At 31.5% G+C, this 23,409-nt stretch overlaps 2 protein-coding genes across 3 annotated transcripts in view; both read right to left on the bottom strand.

The window, feature by feature from the left end:
* The window catches only part of LOC139503649 (uncharacterized), a 31,310-nt gene extending 17,787 nt beyond the window's left edge, over window positions 1-13,523 (bottom strand). Inside the window, exons 1-4 of the mRNA XM_071293471.1 lie at window positions 13,294-13,523; window positions 11,603-11,636; window positions 6,062-6,373; window positions 4,876-4,994 (exon numbers count right to left, since the gene is read on the bottom strand). Coding sequence (XP_071149572.1) covers window positions 4,876-4,994; window positions 6,062-6,373; window positions 11,603-11,636; window positions 13,294-13,320 — 492 coding nt within the window. The 5' untranslated portion in view covers window positions 13,321-13,523. The remainder of the gene's footprint in view (window positions 1-4,875; window positions 4,995-6,061; window positions 6,374-11,602; window positions 11,637-13,293) is intronic.
* A 3,694-nt stretch (window positions 13,524-17,217) lies between these two features.
* LOC139503404 (solute carrier organic anion transporter family member 4A1-like) overlaps window positions 17,218-23,409 on the bottom strand; it is a 60,565-nt gene continuing 54,373 nt past the window's right edge. Inside the window, exons 12-14 of one of the 2 annotated variants that reach the window (XM_071293185.1) lie at window positions 22,068-22,132; window positions 19,003-19,288; window positions 17,218-17,332 (exon numbers count right to left, since the gene is read on the bottom strand). In XM_071293185.1, coding sequence (XP_071149286.1) covers window positions 19,008-19,288; window positions 22,068-22,132 — 346 coding nt within the window. In that variant the 3' untranslated portion in view covers window positions 17,218-17,332; window positions 19,003-19,007. Of the gene's footprint in view, window positions 17,333-18,711; window positions 19,289-22,067; window positions 22,133-23,409 lie in introns of those variants that run through there. The other variant, XM_071293184.1, reaches the window with a different exon arrangement.

Here is a 23,409-nt window from a genome sequence, read left to right as displayed (position 1 = left end):
CGCACACATTATTCGTATATTTAGTTTTAAGAAATAAAATAACAGAAACTCGGTTTGATGTAAAATACACAAATAAAAACTTTATCTTTCATTATAAAAACGTTAATTTCATATTATATAGTGTTTTGTAATTCCTTAAACTCTAAACCAAGTTTATACAAAATATCACTATACATGGAAGTATTATATTTACAAGTTATATTACATGAATTATAATGTCTCAGCACTGAGACTATACTGTAACACAGCTCAGCATGACTGTATAAACAAGATTGCATAACAGGTTACTATCTGTTGACACAAACAATGTATCCTGTTGTCAAAAAGAAAATGATAGAAAAAAACTTAAAATCGCCTACTTTTAAATCAAATTTGTTTCAAGAAGACAATAACCAATTTAAAAATAAACTACACCATGTTAAACTTTAACATTTCTTCTTTCTTTTGGTCACAGCAGCTAAGGCATGTCATCAGTAAAAGTATTTTATTTATTTGTCCAAAGCTGACAACTTTTTCTAATAATGAGATTTTTCTGTTAGAATAACTGCAAATGTAAGCAATTTGACATCACTGTACAAAAAATCCAATTTTGTTGCAAAAAGTTCAAACATTATTTTAAAATAATTTATATCATTAAAAAGAAGACACTTTTAGGGTTCTGGTGATCACAACAGCTAAGAAAACAATTGAGAAGAAAATTGAATATCGTCTTATAAAGATTATTTTCCATACAACTTCTATATAACGATTTTATCCAAAAAGGGTGTCTGAATTCACGCATGCGCAATATCGACCGGACTGATTCTTGACAATGCATCCAAAAAAGGAGTTCTATGAATGATCATGTCTGATACCACAATATAACCTTCAATACTTTTGTTCTCAATTAGATACATGATTTTCATTATAACAAGGATTTACATCCAAAAATGGAGTTCTATGAATGATCATGTCTGATACCACAATATAACCTTCAATATTTTTGTTCTCAATTAGATACATGATTTTCATTATAACAAGAATTTACATCCAAAAAAGGAGTTCTATGAATGATCATGTCTGATACCACAATATAACCTTCAATATTTTTGTTCTCAATTAGATACATGATTTTCATTATAACAAGGATTTACATACAAAAAAGGAATTCTATGAAAGATCATGTCTGAAACCACAATATAACCTTCAATACTTTTGTTCTCAATTAGATACATGATTTTCATTATAACAAGAATTTACATCCAAAAAAGGAGTTCTATGAATGATCATGTCTGATACCACAATATAACCTTCAATATTTTTGTTCTCAATTAGATACATGATTTTCATTATAACAAGGATTTACATCCAAAAAAGGAATTCTATGAAAGATCATGTCTGAAACCACAATATAACCTTCAATACTTTTGTTCTCAATTAGATACATGATTTTCATTATAACAAGAATTTACATCCAAAAAAGGAGTTCTATGAATGATCATGTCTGATACCACAATATAACCTTCAATACTTTTGTTCTCAATTAGATACATGATTTTCATTATAACAAGGATTTACATCCAAAAAAGGAGTTCTATGAATGATCATGTCTGATACCACAATATAACCTTCAATACTTTTGTTCTCAATAAGTTACATGATTTTCATTATAACAAGGATTTACATCCAAAAAAGGAGTTCTATGAATAATCATGTCTGATACCACAATATAACCTTCAATACTTTTGTTCTCAATTAAAAACATGATTTTCATTATAACAAGGATTTACATCCAAAAAGGAGTTCTATGAATGATCATGTCTGATACCACAATATAACCTTCAATACTTTTGTTCTCAATTAGATACATGATTTTCATTATAACAAGGATTTACATCCAAAAAGGAGTTCTATGAATGATCATGTCTGATACCACAATATAACCTTCAATACTTTTGTTCTCAATTAGATACATGATTTTCATTATAACAAGGATTTACATCCAAAAAAGGAGTTATATGAATGATCATGTCAGCTGATACCACAATATAACCTTCAATACTTTTGTTCTCAATTAGATACATGATTTTCATTATAACAAGGATTTACATCCAAAAAAGGAGTTCTATGAATGATCATGTCTGATACCACAATATAACCTTCAATACTTTTCTTCTCAATTAGATACATGATCATGATGATTTTCATTATAACAAGGATTTACATCCAAAAAAGGAGTTCTATGAATGATCATGTCTGATACCACAATATAACCTTCAATACTTTTGTTCTCAATTAGATACATGATTTTCATTATAACAAGGATTTACACCCAAAAAAGGGGTTCTATGAATGATCATGTCTGATACCACAATATAACCTTCAATACTTGTGTTCTCAATTAGATACATGATTTTTATTATAACAAGGATTTACATCCAAAAAAGGAGTTCTATGAATGATCATGTCTGATACCACAATATAACCTTCAATACTTTTGTTCTCAATTAGATACATGATTTTCATTATAACAAGGATTTACATCCAAAAAAGGAGTTCTATGAATGATCATGTCTGATACCACAATATAACCTTCAATACTTTTGTTCTCAATTAGATACATGATTTTCATTATAACAAGGATTTACATCCAAAAAAGGAGTTCTATGAATGATCATGTCTGACACCACAATATAACCTTCAATACTTTTGTTCTCAATTAGATACATGATTTTCATTATAACAAGGATTTACATCCAAAAAAGGAGTTCTATGAATGATTATGTCTGATACCACAATATAACCTTCAATACTTTTGTTCTCAATTAGATACATGATTTTCATTATAACAAGGATTTACATCCAAAAAAGGAGTTCTATGAATGATCACGTCTGATACCACAATATAACCTTCAATACTTTTGTTCTCAATTAGATACATGATTTTTATTATAACAAGGATTTACATCCAAAAACGGAGTTCTTTGAATGATCATGTCTGATACCACAATATAACCTTCAATACTTTTGTTCTCAATTAGATACATGATTTTCATTATAACAAGGATTTACATCCAAAAAAGGAGTTCTATGAATGATCATGTCTGATACAACAATATAACCTTCAATACTTTTGTTCTCAATTAGATACATGATTTTCATTATAACAAGGATTTACATCCAAAAAAGGAGTTCTATGAATGATCATGTCTGATACCACAATATAACCTTCAATACTTTTGTTCTCAATTAGATACATGATTTTTATTATAACAAGGATTTACATCCAAAAAAGGAGTTCTATGAATGATCATGTCTGATACCACAATATAACCTTCAACTCCTAAACTGTATGAACTTGTTATTTATACTTTATAGTGTCTTCTATGTGGGGATGTATGAATACCCTGCCACGTCTTTTGTGTTTTTTCATTACTTGTTTTTTTTTTCTGCTTTGTATACATTGTTTGAGTTTAACCCTTTCCGATGGATTTTTTTAAGTTTGTTCATAAATATGTTGTGCCATTAGGCAGCAGCCATTTGATTTTCTGGGGAGGGGGGGCTATGTTTTTTTGGGGGGGGAAAAAAGTTTGTTTCCATTTTTTGGAGAATAAAATAATTTGTTTTTGATTCTGAGAAAAAAAATTGTTTGTTTCACCCTCAGCTGCCACTATATGTAATGCTAAAATTGAAAGAAAAAATTTGTTTTCGACTTGTCGCGAAAAAAAATTGTCCAGAAAAAAAAACCATAGCAAGAAAATCAAATGGTTGCTGCCTTACATCTCTGTCAAAATTAGGGGAAAATGTTGGGCGCCAGCAAACGTGTTTAACCATGCCACATTCTGCATATATAAGCCTGTCCTAAGCCAGGAGCTTATAATTTAGTGGTTATCGTTTGCTACTGTATATCATACTTGTTTTTGGTTTCCCTTTATTGTTTTTTGTACATAATTAAGCAGTTAGTGTTCTCGTTCGAATTTTTTTACATCCGTCATTTAGGGGTCTTTTAAAGATGACTAGTATGTGGTTTTTGTTCATTGTTGAAGGCTGTACGGTGACCTATAGTTGTTTTCTCCTATGTCATTTGGTCTCTGGTCTCTTTTATTGGCATTCAAATCACCTCTTCATATTTCCATATTCAAATGTTTTTCTGCCTTAGAATTTTACGTTTTGGAGAACTTTTTTTGTATCTTTAAATACAATTTTAATGAACGAAAGAAGAACAAAATTGTCATTTAGTTTTCAGGTATATTTAGGTTTTTTTTATCCACCTTGACGGTATAATTATTTAATGGCAGATATTATATCACGGATATAGAAACCGGTTAAGAAAAATCTAAAAACCGACACTGTCATATATGTATGTGTAGTACTGTTATCTATTAAACAAATTGGTATCACGGTATTTCAATAAAAGAAAGACATCAAGACTGTTTTCATATTACCGACTTTTGACTCCGGATAATATTATTTCCGAGAGGTGAGCCTACGCTGTGTACGACATTTTGGTACTCTGAGTCTGTCAAGAAAGAGCGTCACAAAGAAGAAAAATAAAACCTTTTATCGGTACAAATCGGGGACGGGGAGTGTACTGTTTCTCGATTATTTTGTCGTAAATAAAAACAAACTCAAAATTGTACAGATGGAAAGCTCATATTTTTTTTTACGATCCTCTTACATGACCGAATACCAGGATTTCCCACTCACAGAGATGATAAAACGTCGGTAGTACAAAAATAGTCAACTCCAATACACATGTTGTTTTTCAGAATTATATATAGATTTTTAGAAAATAACACAAGTCAAACTATTCCACTACCAATAAAACATTGCATTACCATTGTAGAAAAAAATAGATAGAAAGACAATTAAACAAGGCGTAAAATAAATATTTACCCCATACATCACTGAACACTGAGGAATCTGTGTAAAATTTCTAAATGACATCGAAAACAGATCTTCTTCATTTTTGCCATTATTAACCATCTGGTGGACTTTATTGGTGTTGGCAATATCTAGAGGTGGTAAGATAGAAACGTATTATCAATACACAAACAAATAAAAAAAACGTTGAAAACTAAAATTGTATACTCAGTTGTATACATTGTAGACCTGTGTTTGCATGCTTTGTTTATTCTTTATTTGTTTTGTTATGATTGAATAATTGATTTTGAAAAGTATTAATTAAGTCCGACAAAAATAACATTTAATTAATTGATTTGATAAACAGGAAATATTTGTATAAGTTATATTTTTATACCAGTGACGTTTCAGATTAAAACAGTAAGGATTTTGACCAATTTTACACTACTGTTGTAAACGCTTTACAATCAATTATAAAACAAATGAAAATACAGCAAAGTTTTGGTAAAGTTAATCGATTTACATTAAACTCAATAAATTTACAAAAATTAGAAATACATTGTACATAAATAAAATCTGCTATTAAAAAATATGCAATATCCTTTACAAAAGCTCTTTTCCACCTTTCAAAAAATTTTACTAATTAAAAGGTCTTCCCTTATTTCGGTCATTTTCGTGCAACGTTTTCGGTCTTTTTATTTCGCGTTTTGACGTTTTATTTCTCGTTTTCTCGTATTTTGTTCGACGTGCGTGCTTCGTGTTTACCCTTAATTTGTTTTCCGTATTTCGTGTCGGTACTCTTTAATTTCTCGTGCTTGTTTTTTAAATCATGTGTTCCCGGAATATTAATTGTTATCAAATTATTTTTCTTTCAAATCAGTTGCAACTAGCGGATGATAAAAAGGTGACTGCAGGGTCTTCATGTCCATTGATAATGACAACATTATCTCCAAGAACGGCTGAGTAATAACTTAAATTACTTTTTTCCTTTATATTTCGATTTTATATCTCGTGTTTCTTTTTTTTCCGATCTTCATTTTCCTTGCAACGTTTTTGCGATTTTTTTTTACGTGTTTCCGTGTTCAGATCTAACCTTTACCACCTTCTAAAGCTTTCTACGTATACGTGCATTTCTAAAATTGTGCTACCAGATAATTGCATTTTGTAAAACAAACTGATATGTTTGAACTTTTAATGCTTCGTCATTTTGTTTACTTACACTCAAATGATTCTATTGTCATATTCAGTACATGCTCATATCTGTTGTTGCCATGGAGACACTCGAATTGCACCTTTTCTCCATCCTTATTGTAAGCGGAAGTGGTTAATGTGTACATCCGGTGAACTGTATGCTGCTTTTCTACCTGGTTTATATTGTTCACAGGTTCTCCATCTAGAGAATGGATGTCAGTACTACCATCACCTTTTGATTGGCTGCTATCTTTACTCCCCTTGGCAGACAACGAGCAAGTCAAATCAAAGTTTTTTCCGAATGTGGTTGGATTTGACGAAAGACTCCAAGATGGCGAACCTGAAAGAACAAGTAAAATACATATTTGTGGGTTCGGATGGAGTTTACAGATACATAATAAAGGGGAAAAGGTGCAGAATAAATTGGGGGGGATAAAGAATGCATTCAATGTAAAAAAAAAAAGGCACATCAATTCAAGATAGAGGAATAGTGTGCCTAATAATAAAGAATAGAGAATAATCAGCAAAATAAATAAAGAAAAATAGAAAAAAAATCATTCTTAAAACAGGGGATAAAGAAATGAAGTCCCATACCCCAAAACCCCGCCTCAACAAATACCCTAACTTTGGGTAAATGTTGCTATGTGATCGATTTTAATACAACACGTGCGACAAATGATGTCAAGTTCCATCTATGAAGAATGCAGCCAACAAACCTATTAAGACATCTTACTTTATACTCAGTCTATAAGACCACTTTTGAGTTATGTCCGTCAACGCAAAAGTTCTTCAATTATGCGCGCCTTTGTAGCTTTATTTACAATGATGACTGCTGTACCAATATTTTGACCATTTTATTTGTTATGTTTGTTTAGTTCACTCATCATTGTAAATATAAATGAATTTGATGACACTGTCGTACAAAGTGAGAGGTTTAGCGCTATAAAACCAGATTTAATCCACCATTTTCTACATTTGAAAATGCCTGTACCAAGTCAGGAATATGACAGTTCATTCGTTTTTGATGTGTTTTGTCATTTGATTTTGCCATGTGTTTAGGGACTTTCCGATTTGATTTTCCGAGTTCAGTATTTGTGTGATTTTACTTTTCACTAGTAAGAGGGGATCGCCTATAATATTCCTGCACTTTAAAATTTCATTAACCGATTTTGTGGTTGCATTTATATGCAGAATAACCTTAAAATGATATTTTCCGTTGGTACAAAAAAAAATGTACAGTAAATTTCCAATGACACGGAAACGTAAAATACAAAATTTAGAAAAATCGAAAAGGAAGCTCACGTCAATAATAGATGTTTTTTAGACATCAATTGAACCAAAGTTTCATACAAATAGGTAAAAACGTTGTCCAACATGTTGACGACGGACGGACGGACAGACAGACAAGGGTCAACCATAATACATGTGTATGTGTAGTAAAAGGGCGTATAAAAAGGATGACCTTTATATGTCCAAAATTATTTTTTATTCAAGTACAGCCCAAAACCAAAACATCCTTTATCTATTAAATTTTCTCGCATATATATCTAAAAAAAAAAATCTTAAAATATTATATTTTAGAATAAACAAATTGAATGCAGCAAAAACGAAAAAACAAAATTATCAATGCAGCAGTGACAAAAATTCTGAGTGTGTACTTTTCGTTTTAAGAAAAATTTTTAATCGCATATTACAGACTATATAAAAAAGAAGATGTGGTATGATTGCCAATGAGACAAATATCCACAAGACACCAAAATGACACCTACATTAACAACTATAGGTCACCGTACGGCCTTCAATTAAAAATTTAACACAAAACTTTAACTGTGATTGTTTTAAATAGCTAAAAACTTTAACACAAAAATTTAACACAAAACTTTAACACAAAACCATAGAATATATGTCAATGACCTTTTTAGCTATTTGACAATCACAACTGTATTTACGTACTACCCCTGCGAGATGAAATTCATGAACTGATGAACCATCATGAACTGTTCATGAATGCCCATGAACAGTGCATTACATCCCAGCTCCTTTGTTCTAACAGGGGTGATCTGAGCCGGATCATACCTACCAGATCACCCCAGTTTGAGTTTCTTTGTTATGCATGCTTTCCTTTGTTCTGTAACTTCAAATGGCGGGAATGTCAAATCCACTATAAAACTTATAATTAATTATACGGAAAAGACTATCTATCAAAATTCACGTAGAAAAAATCCAGTGTATATGCTGGGATTCGAACTCAAGACCTTTAGCATATCAAGCCGCGACACATACCACTACACCAGGACGACTGGATACGAAATAATAGTAATTTGATATACTTAAAGGAAGCAATTAAGATCTTTTTATAAGTGGGGCGAGTTGTCAGACCTTTATTCAGTGGGGTTTTAACCTTTCGTTAATTAATGAGTTTTCAGACTGATTGTTCAATTTGATTTTACACTTTTTCAAAGTGAGCAAGTCGGTAAACAATAGTGGGACGTTATTTTTATAAAGTGGCGATATAGTGTGGGCCGATTGGCAAGTGGGGCGAGTTGACATTGTTTGATATCTACTCATCGTGTTTGGGGGTCAAAAAGGGTATACATCATATAGTAATATATAAAGTATATTGTTATGGTTGTGTGGCGTTCTAAACTAGATTTTATGAATTGTAAATGGTTTTTAGTCTAATATAAAACAGCTGGGATGTAAAATAGTTATCCCAGTCGGACTAGGTGTGTCAGTGTTAGATCACCCTCTGGCCTCCGGCCATCGGGGTGATCTTACACTGACACACCGCGTCCTTATGGGATAACTATTAATGACTGTTCATAATGAGTTCATTTAGTTGGTTCGTAAATTTAGTTCATGAATAGTTCGTAAAATGCAGTTCATGAATATTTTCTGAACTGTAATGAACTGTTAGTCAGTTCATAATGTTCATAAATTGTTCATGAACAATTTATGAACCAATTATGAATAAATGAATTCATAAAGTTCATAAATTAATTCATGACACAGTTTCATGAACATTTAAAGAACTTTTAAGAAACAATAAATTTATCAAATTGAAAAACTTATTTTCAATTATGACTTACAAAATTTAACTCTGATTACTTTTTTTGTTTTGGTCATGAGAGGCATATCAGTCAGGGTTCTCCTTACTAACTTGTATGCAAATTTGACTGTCATACAAGCTCTCATAAAATTTCACATCCATATATTATATCATGACATCACAATTAAAGTGCTTTTAGCATGACCTTCAGGTTATTCATTGCCAGATCTTGAGGTCATTTTGAGACAAAATTCAGTTGAATAGCAAAAGTGTAAATATACATGTGTCTGTTTATTAAAATAGCATTCAAAATATATACTCACTTTTTCTGTGCTGGAACTCCCCAAAAGATAAAGAAACGGGAACCAACTCTGGGACGTACATCCATACAGATGGACAAGGGTTAAACTTAATGCCCCCTCCGCTATGGCAGGGTCATAATTAAAAAAAAATCATACAGACTTGAAGTTCCCTTTCACAGGTAAAGCCTCATATTACTTGAATACATGTAACACATAATGTGTGTACAAATGTAGTGTAAGCTCGCCTAAAGTAATAAAGCAAAGTTATGTCCATATAAAAGTATTTCCTTTTCATTAAACAACAGAAATTAACTCAGCACTTTTTTTCCTTCTTACTACGCCAGCAGAGTGTTACATTTTTAGAGTCATGCAAAATTTTGGACTAACTTATAAGTTGTGTAACTTACTTTGAGCTGGAGATGTTTCTCGTGTTTCGTTTTTACAATGGTAAACTTATTTTTTTTCTTCCAAAGATGTAATTTCTGACTGTCTCTCCAAGTTCAAACATGTGCCTTTCTTAACCACCATACGGCACATAGAGGAACTTAAAAAAGCACAGATTAATGACAATTCATTCTTTCCCAAACATTGCAGACCGGTGTCAATAATTATCTTTATTAATGAATTCCGTTTACATTATGAATTATCTAAAAAGTGAATATGTGACCTAATCTGTAAATGTTATCATATTAAATGTTGATGAGTAGACCATAAATAAAAAATATATGAAAAATAACTGCTAAAAGTAAAAATCATAATTTTTCTTAATTTGCATGTAAAAACTCTTAAAAACTGTAAACCTCCCATGTAAAAGTAAAAATAAAACCTGTAAACCTCCTTTGTAAAAACACATAAAGACTTAAAAAATGTAAATAGTGTATATAATGTTGTTGTGTTACGATTGTTAATTTATTCTTCGTTTATTTTTTTGGTGGTGGAACTGTTCGACATACGAAAGTATGGGTGTAAAGATCCAGAGATGAAGAAGTTTACATAGTGTAAAACGTTTAAAGGACTTTTACAAATGATTGCAAAGCATTCAAATGACTTAGGTCAGTAAAGCATTGATAGGAATAAAAAATCGCGTCAATGACTGGGAATAGAAAAACGTCATAAATTACGTCAGCAAAATGATTGTGTGTGCCGTGGGTAAACTAAAAAAGGGGGGGGGGGTAAATTATTTGAAATGTCATGAAAAGGCTGCAGTAATATTCATGTAATTAATCATAATCTATTGATATTTTAATTAAAACAACATTTATAAAATTAAATTATTACATTGTATTATATACCTGTAAGAAACTGTTCAAACTTGAGTGTTTATTTTAAACAAATATCAAGGACTTTTGATTCTTTGTAGAGTGATTTTTGATTTTTCAGGGGGAAACTGGTGCATTTATTGATTAAAAAATCTGTTCAACTATGAAGAATTTCAAGCAGAACAACTTCAACAAGATGTTATTGAGCATTTCTAGTTGGAAGTCCTGCTACAGCAATTTCAATTACAGAAAGGAAGAGAAGTTTACTTATGTTAATTACATAAATGAAGATTCAAGAAAATCCTTTTTAATAATTTCATGAACTTTAGATGAACAGTTCATGAACTACAAGTGGACAAACAATGTTCATGAACTAAATTACTGATGAACACAGTAGTTCATGTGTTCATGAATAATTCATGGACTGGTATGGTTCATGAACAAATTCATGAATCATTCATAAAAAATTCATGAACTATAATACATGAACAAGATATGAACTACAAATGGACAAGCTTGTTCATGAACTATAAAATCATGAATAATTCATGAATAATAAAAATTCAAGAACTATTTTGTTAAGAACTTTAATGAACCAAAGAGTTCATGAACACTTTCTGTTCAAGAATAGTTCATTATTCACTGGTTCATGAACATGCTTGTCCATTTGTAGTTCATGTTTAGTTCATTAACTGTTCATGAATCTTTTATGAACAATTCATGAATTGTGTTCATGAATCATTCATGAATCATCCATGAATATTCATGAACTATTCATAATCATTTCGCAGGGGTAGTATACGTATGTGTCTGAGGTTATGATTAAAATCATGTAAATCTTGATATTTATTTCAAAATTAAAGGGACCAGATAACGGCTCCTTTCAAATCTCTTCGCTTGCTTTTCATGACATGTTTTGGAATTTGAATGTATATTTAACAGTAAAGACTTATACTTACCAAGAACTATCTGAATTAAAAACACTGCATATATCTGTAATAAATATTGTAAAGTACATGAATCATAAGCTGAATTAAACATTTGCATGTTTAATATCATACTATTTGTTGAGAGTGAAACATGAAAATTATAGATTTATTTCAATTGTTTAATACCAAAAACTGTAATGATATCGTATTTTCACACGACTTTTCTAGCATTGCCGTATTGTCGGATGGCCATTTCGTTTACGTGAATAATTCGCATTCCCTTTTTCGTATTGATCAGTGGGAAATATATTTTGACAAAAATTATTGATCAGTGGGAAATATATTTTGACAAAAATTATTGATCAGTGGGAAATATATATTGACAATTTTGTTTAACTCTCCAGTAAACACTATATATATAGCTATAAACAAAATCTTTTCAATCTGAGTCCCATTTCAACAAGGACGTTATCAATTATTGGAATACTCCGAAAATTGGTGACCCCAAAAACCTCTCGATTTTGTTTTTGTATGATTTTTCCCAATTTTGTTAATCAATATGCTGCAAAGATCATCTTTTAAATTTCATTTTCACAAGCTTCTTATTAAAGCAATTATCTCGATAAATATTAGTATACTGATTATATATAAAACATCGTGTATTTGCATGTATATAATATATATGAATATTTCTAGTAACATAGTTTTAAATTAACAAAAAAAAAGAATCTTAAAAGTTAACAATTATTTTTTTTAAATAATTATCTTTAATTTGATCAGTATCGTCACCGGTACTGTTTTATTATTCACTTTCTCGATGCACTTTATCATGTTAGAAGAGTGATTGAATGTTATTCTATTGTTTTCTGCACTAGATATACTACTGGTATGATCTGGAAATAACTTGAAATACCTAGCTGATAATATTGATCATCCGTAATGAGTCTTTTGTGTACGATTTAAATTTATTTATTTTCAACCATATACAGCAGCGACTGTTAAATAGTGTGTAAATATCAAAATTCATAAATTCAAATTAATCTATTAAATGCATCTAGTAACATCATTATTCTCAACATTCAATTTTATTAAAAATGAGTGTGCACAAGACTTATTATTGAAACAAAAATAAGAAATTTATTATTCAATAAAGTATATATATGCATGTACGAATGCATGTACCACGGCATGTACGAATGCAGGCTTAACTTTCATTCCATCCTCGCTCCTCTTCCAAGCATAATCCTCACACCAAATCTGAAATTTCGTCAAGCTGCCATTGGCGGATCCAGGGGGCTCCCCCTTTAAATCAGTCAGTTCCCCTAGTCCAAATAATTATCATAATGACGTCTGGCAAGGCTGTTTTATTATTTTTCTGGGACGTAGAAAAAAAAATAGCCTAGCCAGACGTCATTATTATTAATTTAATATTTAGGACCAAGTCCCTCCCCCTCCTTCGACCATGGATCCGCCACTGGTGACTGATACATATGAAAATAAATATTATTATAGTTATCAAAATGCAGGCGTCTTATAGGTGCTTATAAATGCTTAAAGGACACTTAACCAAATGAACATAGATTCTACATAAATAATGATACAAGTAACATGTAATTGTTATGTGTGTATTACATATTATTCCAAGGTGACAATATCAGCCCGTTAGCACATGGTTCAGACATTGTAAAGTTTCCCTAATTAATATAAATATAGAAACTTACCACGAGACATTTTATGATAGATTCCATAGTGCTCCTCCACAGAATATTAAATTGGTGTCCAAAATTTATAATGCACTTTTTAAATCTACACGACGACCACAATGTGTGCTATTATAGCAAATCGTACCGTAAAAAAGTTCAAGGTGCACGTTTAAATTACACGCTTGGATTCTAACCTATATTTCGGTACAATTGGTAATAAATACCTTATACAATACACAACAATTTGCTATCCATCAACATGTAATAGTACGTAACTAAATTGGGTCATACAGTGATACACTAATTTAAAAACGTCGTTCGAAATTTGGAACTGCATGAGGGGAAATCTATATTTTAAATACTGGAATTTTATATTTTATGCATGCTTTATAGATCTTTATAACCTATTTTTTCTTCATATATATATATATATATAATATATTTGTACAATTGTCACTAACTTATTATAGAAAGTTTATATGGAAATAAACATTTGATTTGATTTATAAAACGTTTAAAAAATCTTTAAATAATTGTTCATGTCAAGCCTATTTCACATAATTATATACATGTACAAATGTATACCCATTAACCCATATCATATGACAAAACGTCTGTACTGTATAAAGTTTGTATATATAAATCTCGTTACAAATAAAGTTTTTTAAGTGTGAAACTTCCAACTAGATCACGTTTTTCAAACAAATCTTTGTTTTATTTAATTTTTTGTATATCTGCTGCGAGGAAAATATGCACGCGTTGGACGAACTATTATAACTTGAAGTTAGTCTGGATTCAGATTTTTTTTTAAATGCTTGATCGCAATATGTTTCTCCTCATCAAATTGGGGATCGGAATATATATTTTAGGACAATAACATACCCCCCCCCTTTTTTTTTTTAAAGTTAAATGGTTGTTCCCTTAAGGGCTCCATTACACAACCCTAGTTTTTCGGCTACAAACATAAAACGTAAAATCGACAAAAGAAAGTAAGAAAATTCTTATTTTAGATAATTGAACACCCCTTAAACCCCTTGATTAAGATTTCAAATTTAGTCTTGTAACATATACTGCATGACTGCATGCCATCGAAATAGTCCGATGAAAATGTCTGGAAATTGTTGGGAACACAATGCAATGTGTTAAAGTATCTTGTTTTTAAATAAAATGAAATGTGCTATCATTTGTTCGGGAAATTGGTTCAATAAATACTTTGGGAAATCAATTTAATTTTGAAAACGCTTTACTAATCGCAACATATTTACAAAGAAACCAAAATATTAATTAGTGTTTCAATGAAAATTTACAGATGCAATTATTTTGATAGCTTGAAGATACAAAAATAACATTGGTTTACAGATTAGTGTTATACGTCCAGCGGCACATATCACATGCATGCATTGTCATTCCGGTAGCATATATATACTCTGCTCACATGCGGAGTCGAATTTTAATGTGCTCATTCAAAAGATTAGCTGTCCTCATAAAACCATTTTTTTTTCTGACACTTTTGTTGCCTTGGCTAGTTAAAACATTGATTTTTTAATAGCTAAATTATACCCGATTATCAGAGAAGTATCAACACCAGCTACATGTATACATCAATGTGTACTGATGGATTGTTTGTTTGATACATGATTTTGGTATGCCCCTGTCATAGCCAACAGGAGCATTAGTGTTAACCTTGACCGTCCGTCCGTCCGTCCATCATTTCCATTTTCATTTCCGTACTATAACTTGATTTTGACTCATGATAATTTTATGAAACTCGTACACAATGGAAAGAAACAAGGTTCGCAGAAAGAGTACAACATTGGGATACAGTATGATGTATACCCTGTTTAACTTGGAAAATTGCTAAGCTTGAGAAGAGACATTCGTGTCCTCAGACACTCATATTTATTCATCAATTGAATTTGGTCTTGGTCTAGCTTTCAAATTGGTAATTTGTATCACAAAGTCTTCGGTTTATATGTTTTGTTTGTAATTTGTGTCGATCTGATGAGTCGAGCCTTTTCTATTGATTATGTTGTGTTGTTGTATGTGTGTTATATTTTATCATGGCGGAGTATTAAAAGCTTAATTACTACCGGTATGCAGTATTGTTGTTTCTCGTTGTTGAAGGGTATACGGTGGTTGTCTACCAAAACGGATTTTTGTTCACTTAGTTAAACTAAAACAAAATGATTTTTAAAAAGACAAATGCACTGAATTGTAAAATTTTAATACCATGTTGATATACAGATATCTCTCCACTGCACATTTTGTTTTGCTAGATAAACCTGATACATTGTAGGTACCGATTGTAATAATATAATGCAACTTTATAGAAAATGTTATGGACAAGACATGCATGTACATATAGTGATCCATATTTCAAGATAATATCATTGATGTCAGTCGTCAATCTGGTATGTTTTGATAGTATTGCAACTTAATAGAAAATATCATTTCTCATTTATCTCTCATAAGTATAGTTCCTATCAACCTGACTTCAGCAGAGAAATTGACAATTGTTTACGACGTCGCCGTACGCGTCGTTTTCGAGCTATGCGACGAAAGTTGTTGGCGAGACAAAACCTACTAGTGCGAAGCTAGCCAGCTTTTTTTTATTTCTAACATTTACAACAACAACAAAAACACTAAAAAAAACAAATGAATAAGATGCTACACAAAAAACATAAAATCGAGCAAAAACAAACCTTACGAAACACTAGTGGTCTTATCATCATATGTGCTTCAGTAGGGTAAGGATAAACTGGTCTGGCTCCACACGTGGCACAAATATTTTTTAGTAGATGACAAATAACTAATTATACATGTACATGTATGTACCTGCCCTGCCTATAGTCTAGCTATCTTAATAATGTTGTATCATCGTATCTATATACCTTGCTTAAACAATCGATGACTTTTTTCTTTTATTTCTTTCTTTAAAAAGAGAAAAGCGGAATTGCCATATCCGTCTTGATTGAAACATTTGCACCGCATTCTTACGAAAGATCTTAAAGATCACCATAACTACAACTGTATTCTTGGTAGATGTCACATGGTACACGTAACTCGTTTTTGAAGTGCCAGATTGAAAGATTTTCAATTGTCAGAAATACATGTACGCCGCTTCAGAATCAAATGCATTGTGGGTGGCATTTTCAAAAGCGTATACCAAAACGATATGATAGACAAACACGTCCCAAACAATTGAATTTTAACCAACTATATTTCGTCGTTTTCATTTTTGCGCACGGACAATGAAATTATTCATAGCGATTTAGATTCTGAACCGGTGGATTGGTTAAAGCGAGTAAAGAAGAATGAGAACAAATATATGTAACATGTGCACCAATAAGGATATGAACTCAAACTTTCTTTGTGAACAAGTTATGAAAGAATATACGACTTAACTTTCTGATCTGTATTGAACATTGACTTTCAATGGTATTTACAGAAATGTTGTAAATGTGCATAAATGATTTTGGCATAGATCTAAATGGCGACAAATACGAAGGCCGTGCGATTGTACTTTTATTGTATATTGACGAGTTTTGAATATAATCTATAAAGCACGATTTTAAGTTGAACCTAATTAGTATGTAAAATCTTCTTATCAAACTAATTCTCGTCATGGAGAATATTTCCTTTCCGTGTTATATAACACAACACTGAACTCAATATGAACTCTGAATTATTTTTTATTTGTCTACGAGCATGGTTCTTCCAATCTCTTAAAAATAAATAATTCTAATTATCCTTTATTCTAAAATGACGTGCTTCTTTCGCTTTGTGAATAAACCCATGCTCTAAATCCAATAAAATTTGTTTGGACATGCGTATATTGACTACTGCAGAATAATGATTTTTTTTCAGATTAGCATGCATTTAAAATATATACATGTATATTTCGTTAATTGAAAACACTTCCATACTCATAAATGATTCAAATACTGTTACTAATTCATTTATTATGACTGTAATGTGTTGCAGTTCGAAATTGACATATTTAACCTACATTGTAGATACGACATCCGTTCATGCTGGCTGTGCAAAACTCCTCCCTCTGAAAAATACATTGCCTGTCGTTTGCTTGTTAATAAACAAAAAGAGAGGTTTACGGAATAGCCTACAAAATCACTATACATTTATACACATTGAACATAGAAATTAACTTAATTGTCCTAATATTTATTGTAGTTTTAACATGGATAGGCATTATATTCACTATCGCTCTGGCAAAAATAATCACGAATATAATGGCTACCCATGTTAAAACTAAAATGAAGTATAATAGCTTGCATCAATCATGTATTCCTCTGAGTTTTTCTTCTCATTTCTTTTCTAGTTTTCACCTAAGGAGGGGCTAGGAAATATCATGTAAAAGAATTATATACGCGTTTTCTCATTTTGTTACCAATATCCCACTTTTGTGGAAAAACTTATGTTGAATAAAGTAAACAAAGACAACAGTTGTATACCATTGTTCGAAATTCATACATCGATAGAGAAAAAACAAATCCGAGTTACAAACTAAAACTGAGGGAAACGTATCAAATATAACGACTACGACACAACAGAAGCACAACATTAAAATGTAACACACACATGTACAGAAACGAACTATAATATAACAATGGCCATTTTTCTGACTTGGTACTGGGCATTTCAAGTAAACAATTATGTGTTAAGCCTGGTTTTGTGGCATGCCAGACCTTTCGCTTTAATGGCAATGTTACTATCAGTGGCGGATCCAGAACTTTTCCTAAGGGGGGGCCTCTGACTGACCTAAGGGAGGCCCGCTCCAGGCATGCTTCAGTGATTCCCTATATAATCAACCAAATGTTTCCAAATTAAGGGGGGGCGGGCCCCCCAGCCAACCCCCCCCCCTGGATCCGCCTATGACTATACCATTATAATGACAACATTACATGACAGGACTACAATACAAATTATGGGAGAAAATATAGGACAGAGAAGCAGTATATAAATGAATTATAAAGTTTCAGTTAATTTATTTGTAGACTCTGAAATACCAACATAAAATTGAAGAATCATTTGCAGTATTGTATTTTTAATTTTCCCAACACTATCACTAGTTACAGCATTCAAGTATACATCTTCAGGATCTTATAACAAAGTCTCAATCTGTTTGTTTTCTTGTGGACAGTTGTCTCATTGGCAATCGTACCACATCTTCTTTTTTTTATATATATTGTCAAAATGTCGTGAATAGATGTGTAACAGTACTATGCGATATGGGTTTTGCTCATTGTTGAAGGTCGTATGGGGATCGATAGTTGTCAATTTCTATGTATTGTTTTCGCTTTTGGAGAGTAGTTTCATTGGCAATTATACCACATCTTCTTGTTTTATAATAGGTTATCTTTAACAAAAATAAAAGTTAGACACAAAAACAAACAAAAAAAAAACCCCTAAAAACACTTTTAAAAAATAAAGGTAAGCTTTAATATATATATATAGAACATATACAATAATATTTATTTTGTCAGAACGTTGATTGCTCCGGTCAAGACCTTGTCGTTCTGAAATGGAATTTTGATGGCTGTTGTCACGTTTGAATCATACCATATATATTTATAAACATTGCATGCATTCGATTGGACATAATGATGATAAAATGAATTGTATCCCTAAAAACTACCGGTATTGTCCAACTGTAATGATATGTCTAGAAATGAAATATGATCGTACATGCAATGATCAAGTCCACACCTTTATCATAAGACACTCTCACGTGTTTCCAATTTTTCAACCGGATGCATTAGTTTTTCAGCGCCATCTGTATCATCGTCTTCCGGTGGTGCCTTGTAAAAATATTGAGCTAGGAAATAAAACAGTACTGCTAAACCTTTCATTAAACACCACCATATAAATATTTTGATTCCCATGTCTGTCTTTTGATATATCCAGCAGTTACCCGTCTCCCCACAAATATTCTGCCATACTTTACAAGCACTGTCAATGATAGCACCAAGCATTACTGGCCCAGGGGTCGTACCTGTAAAGATATATCATTACATCCCAGCTCCTTTGTTCTAACAGGGGTGATCTGAGCCGGATCACCCCAACCAGATCACCCCAGTTTAAGTTTCTTTGTTATGCATGCTTTCCTTTGTTCTGTAACATTTTGGCGGGAATGTCAAATCCAGTATAAAACTTATAATTAATTATACGAAGAAGACTATCTATCAAAATTCACGTAGAAAAAATCCAGTGTATATGCTGGGATTCGAACTCAAGACCTTTAGCATATCAAGCCACGACATATACCACTTAACCAGGACGACTGGATACGAACTATCTGAAATTTAACATACTTAAAGGAAGCAAGATATTTTTTATAACTGGGTCGAGTTGACAGATCTTTACTCAGTGGAGTTTAAACCCTTTTCGTTAAATAAATGAGTTGTCAGACTGATTGTTCAATTTGATTTTACACTTTTTTAAAGTTGGGCGAGTCGATTACAAGAGTGGGGCGATTTTTTCATAAAGTGGCGATATAGTGTGGGCCGATTGGCCAGTGGGACGAGTTGACATTGTTTGATATCTACTCATCGTGTTAGGGGGTCATAAAGGGTATACATCATATAGTGATATATAAAGTATATTATAATGGTTGTGTGGCGTTCTAAACTAGATTTTATGAATTGTAAATGGTTTTTCGTCTAAACTAAAACAGCTGGGATGTAAAATAGTTATCCCATTCGGACTTGGTGTGTCAGTGTAAGATCACCCTCTGGCCTCCGGCCATCGGGATGATCTTACACTGACACACCGCGTCCTTATGGGATAACTATTAATTATCAACATTATTATCATATTACTCACAGGTAATCATTCTTATATATTAGCAATATATGTTGCCACCTGCAGAAAAAAAAATATAGACGGGACAACATTTGACCCAATTTTGAAAGTTCAAAAAAATTGTCGACCATTCTAATGAAACTGATAGAAAACAACATAAACATACATTTAAATATGGTACAAGTTACATAATTATTATTATCAATATGTTCCTAATTTTCATATTTTCCATTTGTCGTATTTGTATTTGTTCATGTATTTATATTTGCGACAGTTTGTATTTTTAGAAGAAGTCAGAGTTCCTGTAGAAAAATCACTGATCTTACACAGGAAAGTTGGTTATCCTAGTCAATTGAGTTTTGAGTTTAAACTCTCCCTTTTCCTCGGTCTAGATAAGTCAATGATCATTGTAGATGAACTAATCGGGACCACTCGTTGTTGACACATGCAGGTGACGAATGTCTTGAATGTATCTTTACTGCCTGAACAATTGTTATAAATTATTATTTGTATCAAAACGGGTAACATAGAGCTATAACTCTGTTTTGGTTGGTTTTTTTTTCATTTCAGAACCCTGTCACTGAATCGATACAACTTATTTGGCCAAGTTGTATGCTATTGTTCTTTTGTCTATCTTTATTAATAAAACAGGGACAAAGATACTAGAGGGAGAGTCAAACTCATGAACCCCACCAAAAACTTGGGGTGATCGCAGGTGCTCTGGAAGGGTTAGCAAATCCTGCTCCATATGTGGCACCTGTCATGCTGCTTGTGTTATTACAAATCCGGTAAATAGTCTAATTCGGTAGGTCACATTCGTGAAAAGGGAAACGTATTGTAGTTACGCGAAAACATGATATTTTCCTATTATTTGTAAATAAAATAGTTATTCCTTGTTTTGAGTTTCTTTAACATTTTTTTACAAGTGGAAAATAGCAATGAATTTGATAAATATCATAATCAAACTTAACTCTGTGAAAGAATTGTGTATTTCCAATAAGTAATTTTTGAGTAATGACATTTTCAAATTTTATTACTATATAACCAAGTCAGTCTTTTCAGCTGAAATTTTGACAGACATGGGTGAGGGGAACAAAAATGATTTTACCAGAAACATAAACATCCCATATAACTTTTTCTTTTCAAATTTCCTAGATATGTATTTTGTCAATCATTTTTAACAAGGAAGTTGAAATAATATGCATTTTATTCTTTAAACAGAGAAAAATCACAAATTTCCAAAATTGACAACATGGTAAATTTGACACGAAAAAGCATCAAAATATGATAACACTTTCTTATATTAACACCTACAATGTACCTATAGTTTTTTTTTAGGTAAATTTATCTAGATTGGTCGACTTCATCTTTAATGAGAGTATAATCACTATGAAAAAAACTTTGTGGAACTGTGATTTTTTTCACGATAATAGCCCAAAATGGGTAAAAATTGATGAAAAATGGAAACATTATCAAAATTAGGTACTTTCAAAGGGCCGTAGCAAAAAAAGAAGCACACCACTTTATGATTTTTTCTTCACCAATTATTTCTTTACAGTCATATAAACCCAAAAATCAGGTTTAGAAAAAAGTTAAACTCTAGAAAAGTTTGGCCCCTCAGAGGTGTGCACCCTTAAGGTGTTTGTTTTTATGGGATTGTAGTCTCATTGACGATTTATTGTTGCTTGCTAAAATTACGTCCAGTGTCAAATATTTCATGCATGTTCAGGATTATAAACGCATTACAGTATCGCCCCTTCTCCTCTTAAGAATTTCAAAATTCTTTCAAAATATCGTTCCGTTTATTTTTTATTTTTGCAGGTGCGGTGCCAACCAATATATAAGAACGATTACCCTGGTGCATGTGGCTACTATGTGAGATTTTATATTATGTAAACCTATACCTAAATTTCTATCTTGAAATTGAACAAAGTAAAGCAAAAAGACAACAAAAAGACCAATATACAGACCCAATAGTCGCAACAGCAGCCACTGGAATCCTATTGCTAGAGCTCTTTCAGATTGGGGAACGCATCTACAATAAAACAAAAAGACGTGCAAAATACATTTAAAATCGTATAAAATTGTTACACGATAACGCCCGACTACAATTTAAAGAATATTCATATGGATTTTATTATATTGGAGGAAAATGTTTTTTTTTCCGATATGACACACTATGAAAATGTTGAAATCAAATTGTTATACATACATGTATGTAAGCATCAACAGTGGGAAAGTTTTCCAAAGAACAAACGTATAAAATCTTCTGTCAGCTATCAAATTTTAGGCTTTATAAAGATACAGGTCAGAATTGCAAAATTAAGGAAACAAGAACATTTGCGTAGTTTTACATTCGTCTATACTCATTCGATTTCATTCAGAAGCGAATCTTTACGCTGCTTGCCGATTTGTAAATTCTTTTTTAATATATCCATGCAGATAAGGATATACATGTAGCATATATTACATATACATGTACCATAGTCTGTTAAACGGTCTGAAGTTGTTGTGAAAAAACATATTTTGTTTTATGAAAAGGTTGTTAAATAATTAACTTTTTATGATTTCAGTTGAAATCCCAATTTTTTAGTGTATTCATAATAGTCCTACATGTACATTGGATATCTTTTTATAACGTTTGTATAATGATATTTTCAGTTATCAATTATAAATTATATTGAAAACAAATCTAGCAAGCATATAAAGAAAAATAACAAATATCAAACTATTGAAAACAAATCAAGCAAGCATATAAAGACAAATAACAAATATCAAACTTTTGAAAAGAAATTATCAGAAAACAAAGAGAAAAAGAATATTTTGCCTCGGAGGTCATATGTTATCTGATTTTGTTTAGCTGTTCAATGCATTGCGGACTATTATTTTCTTTCGCATCCTTCCTTTGTATTGAAAGAAATTGAATAATGCTGCAAGATATCTCATTAATATCATTGAAATTTTATATGTAAAAAAAATATAAAGTAGTTTGAGGTGATTTTTAAAAACCAAAAAGAAATAAAGGTGACCTTGGATGTAAGTCAAGATAGGATATATTAACCCAATGACACAAAAAAAAAAGAAAAAGGACAAAAATAGATCATCATTCAGTTCGCTCAAACCTAAAAAAAATCAGGCTATAGAATAGTTCATCCTCTTCATCGTTTACAGCTACATACATGACAAAAAGTACATAAACAGACTCAGTCTAGACAAATTCATGTCAATTAAAATTTGGCTGAGGGGAGTTGAAACTTAGTTTCTGAATAAACTAACTACAAATCGTTCATGGTCTAAAGAAATGAGAACAGA

This window comes from Mytilus edulis, chromosome 14 (assembly GCF_963676685.1).
Source record: "Mytilus edulis chromosome 14, xbMytEdul2.2, whole genome shotgun sequence".
In the NCBI taxonomy this organism is placed as follows: Eukaryota; Metazoa; Mollusca; class Bivalvia; order Mytilida; family Mytilidae; genus Mytilus; species Mytilus edulis.
This window is presented reverse-complemented; position numbering and strand designations above follow the sequence as displayed.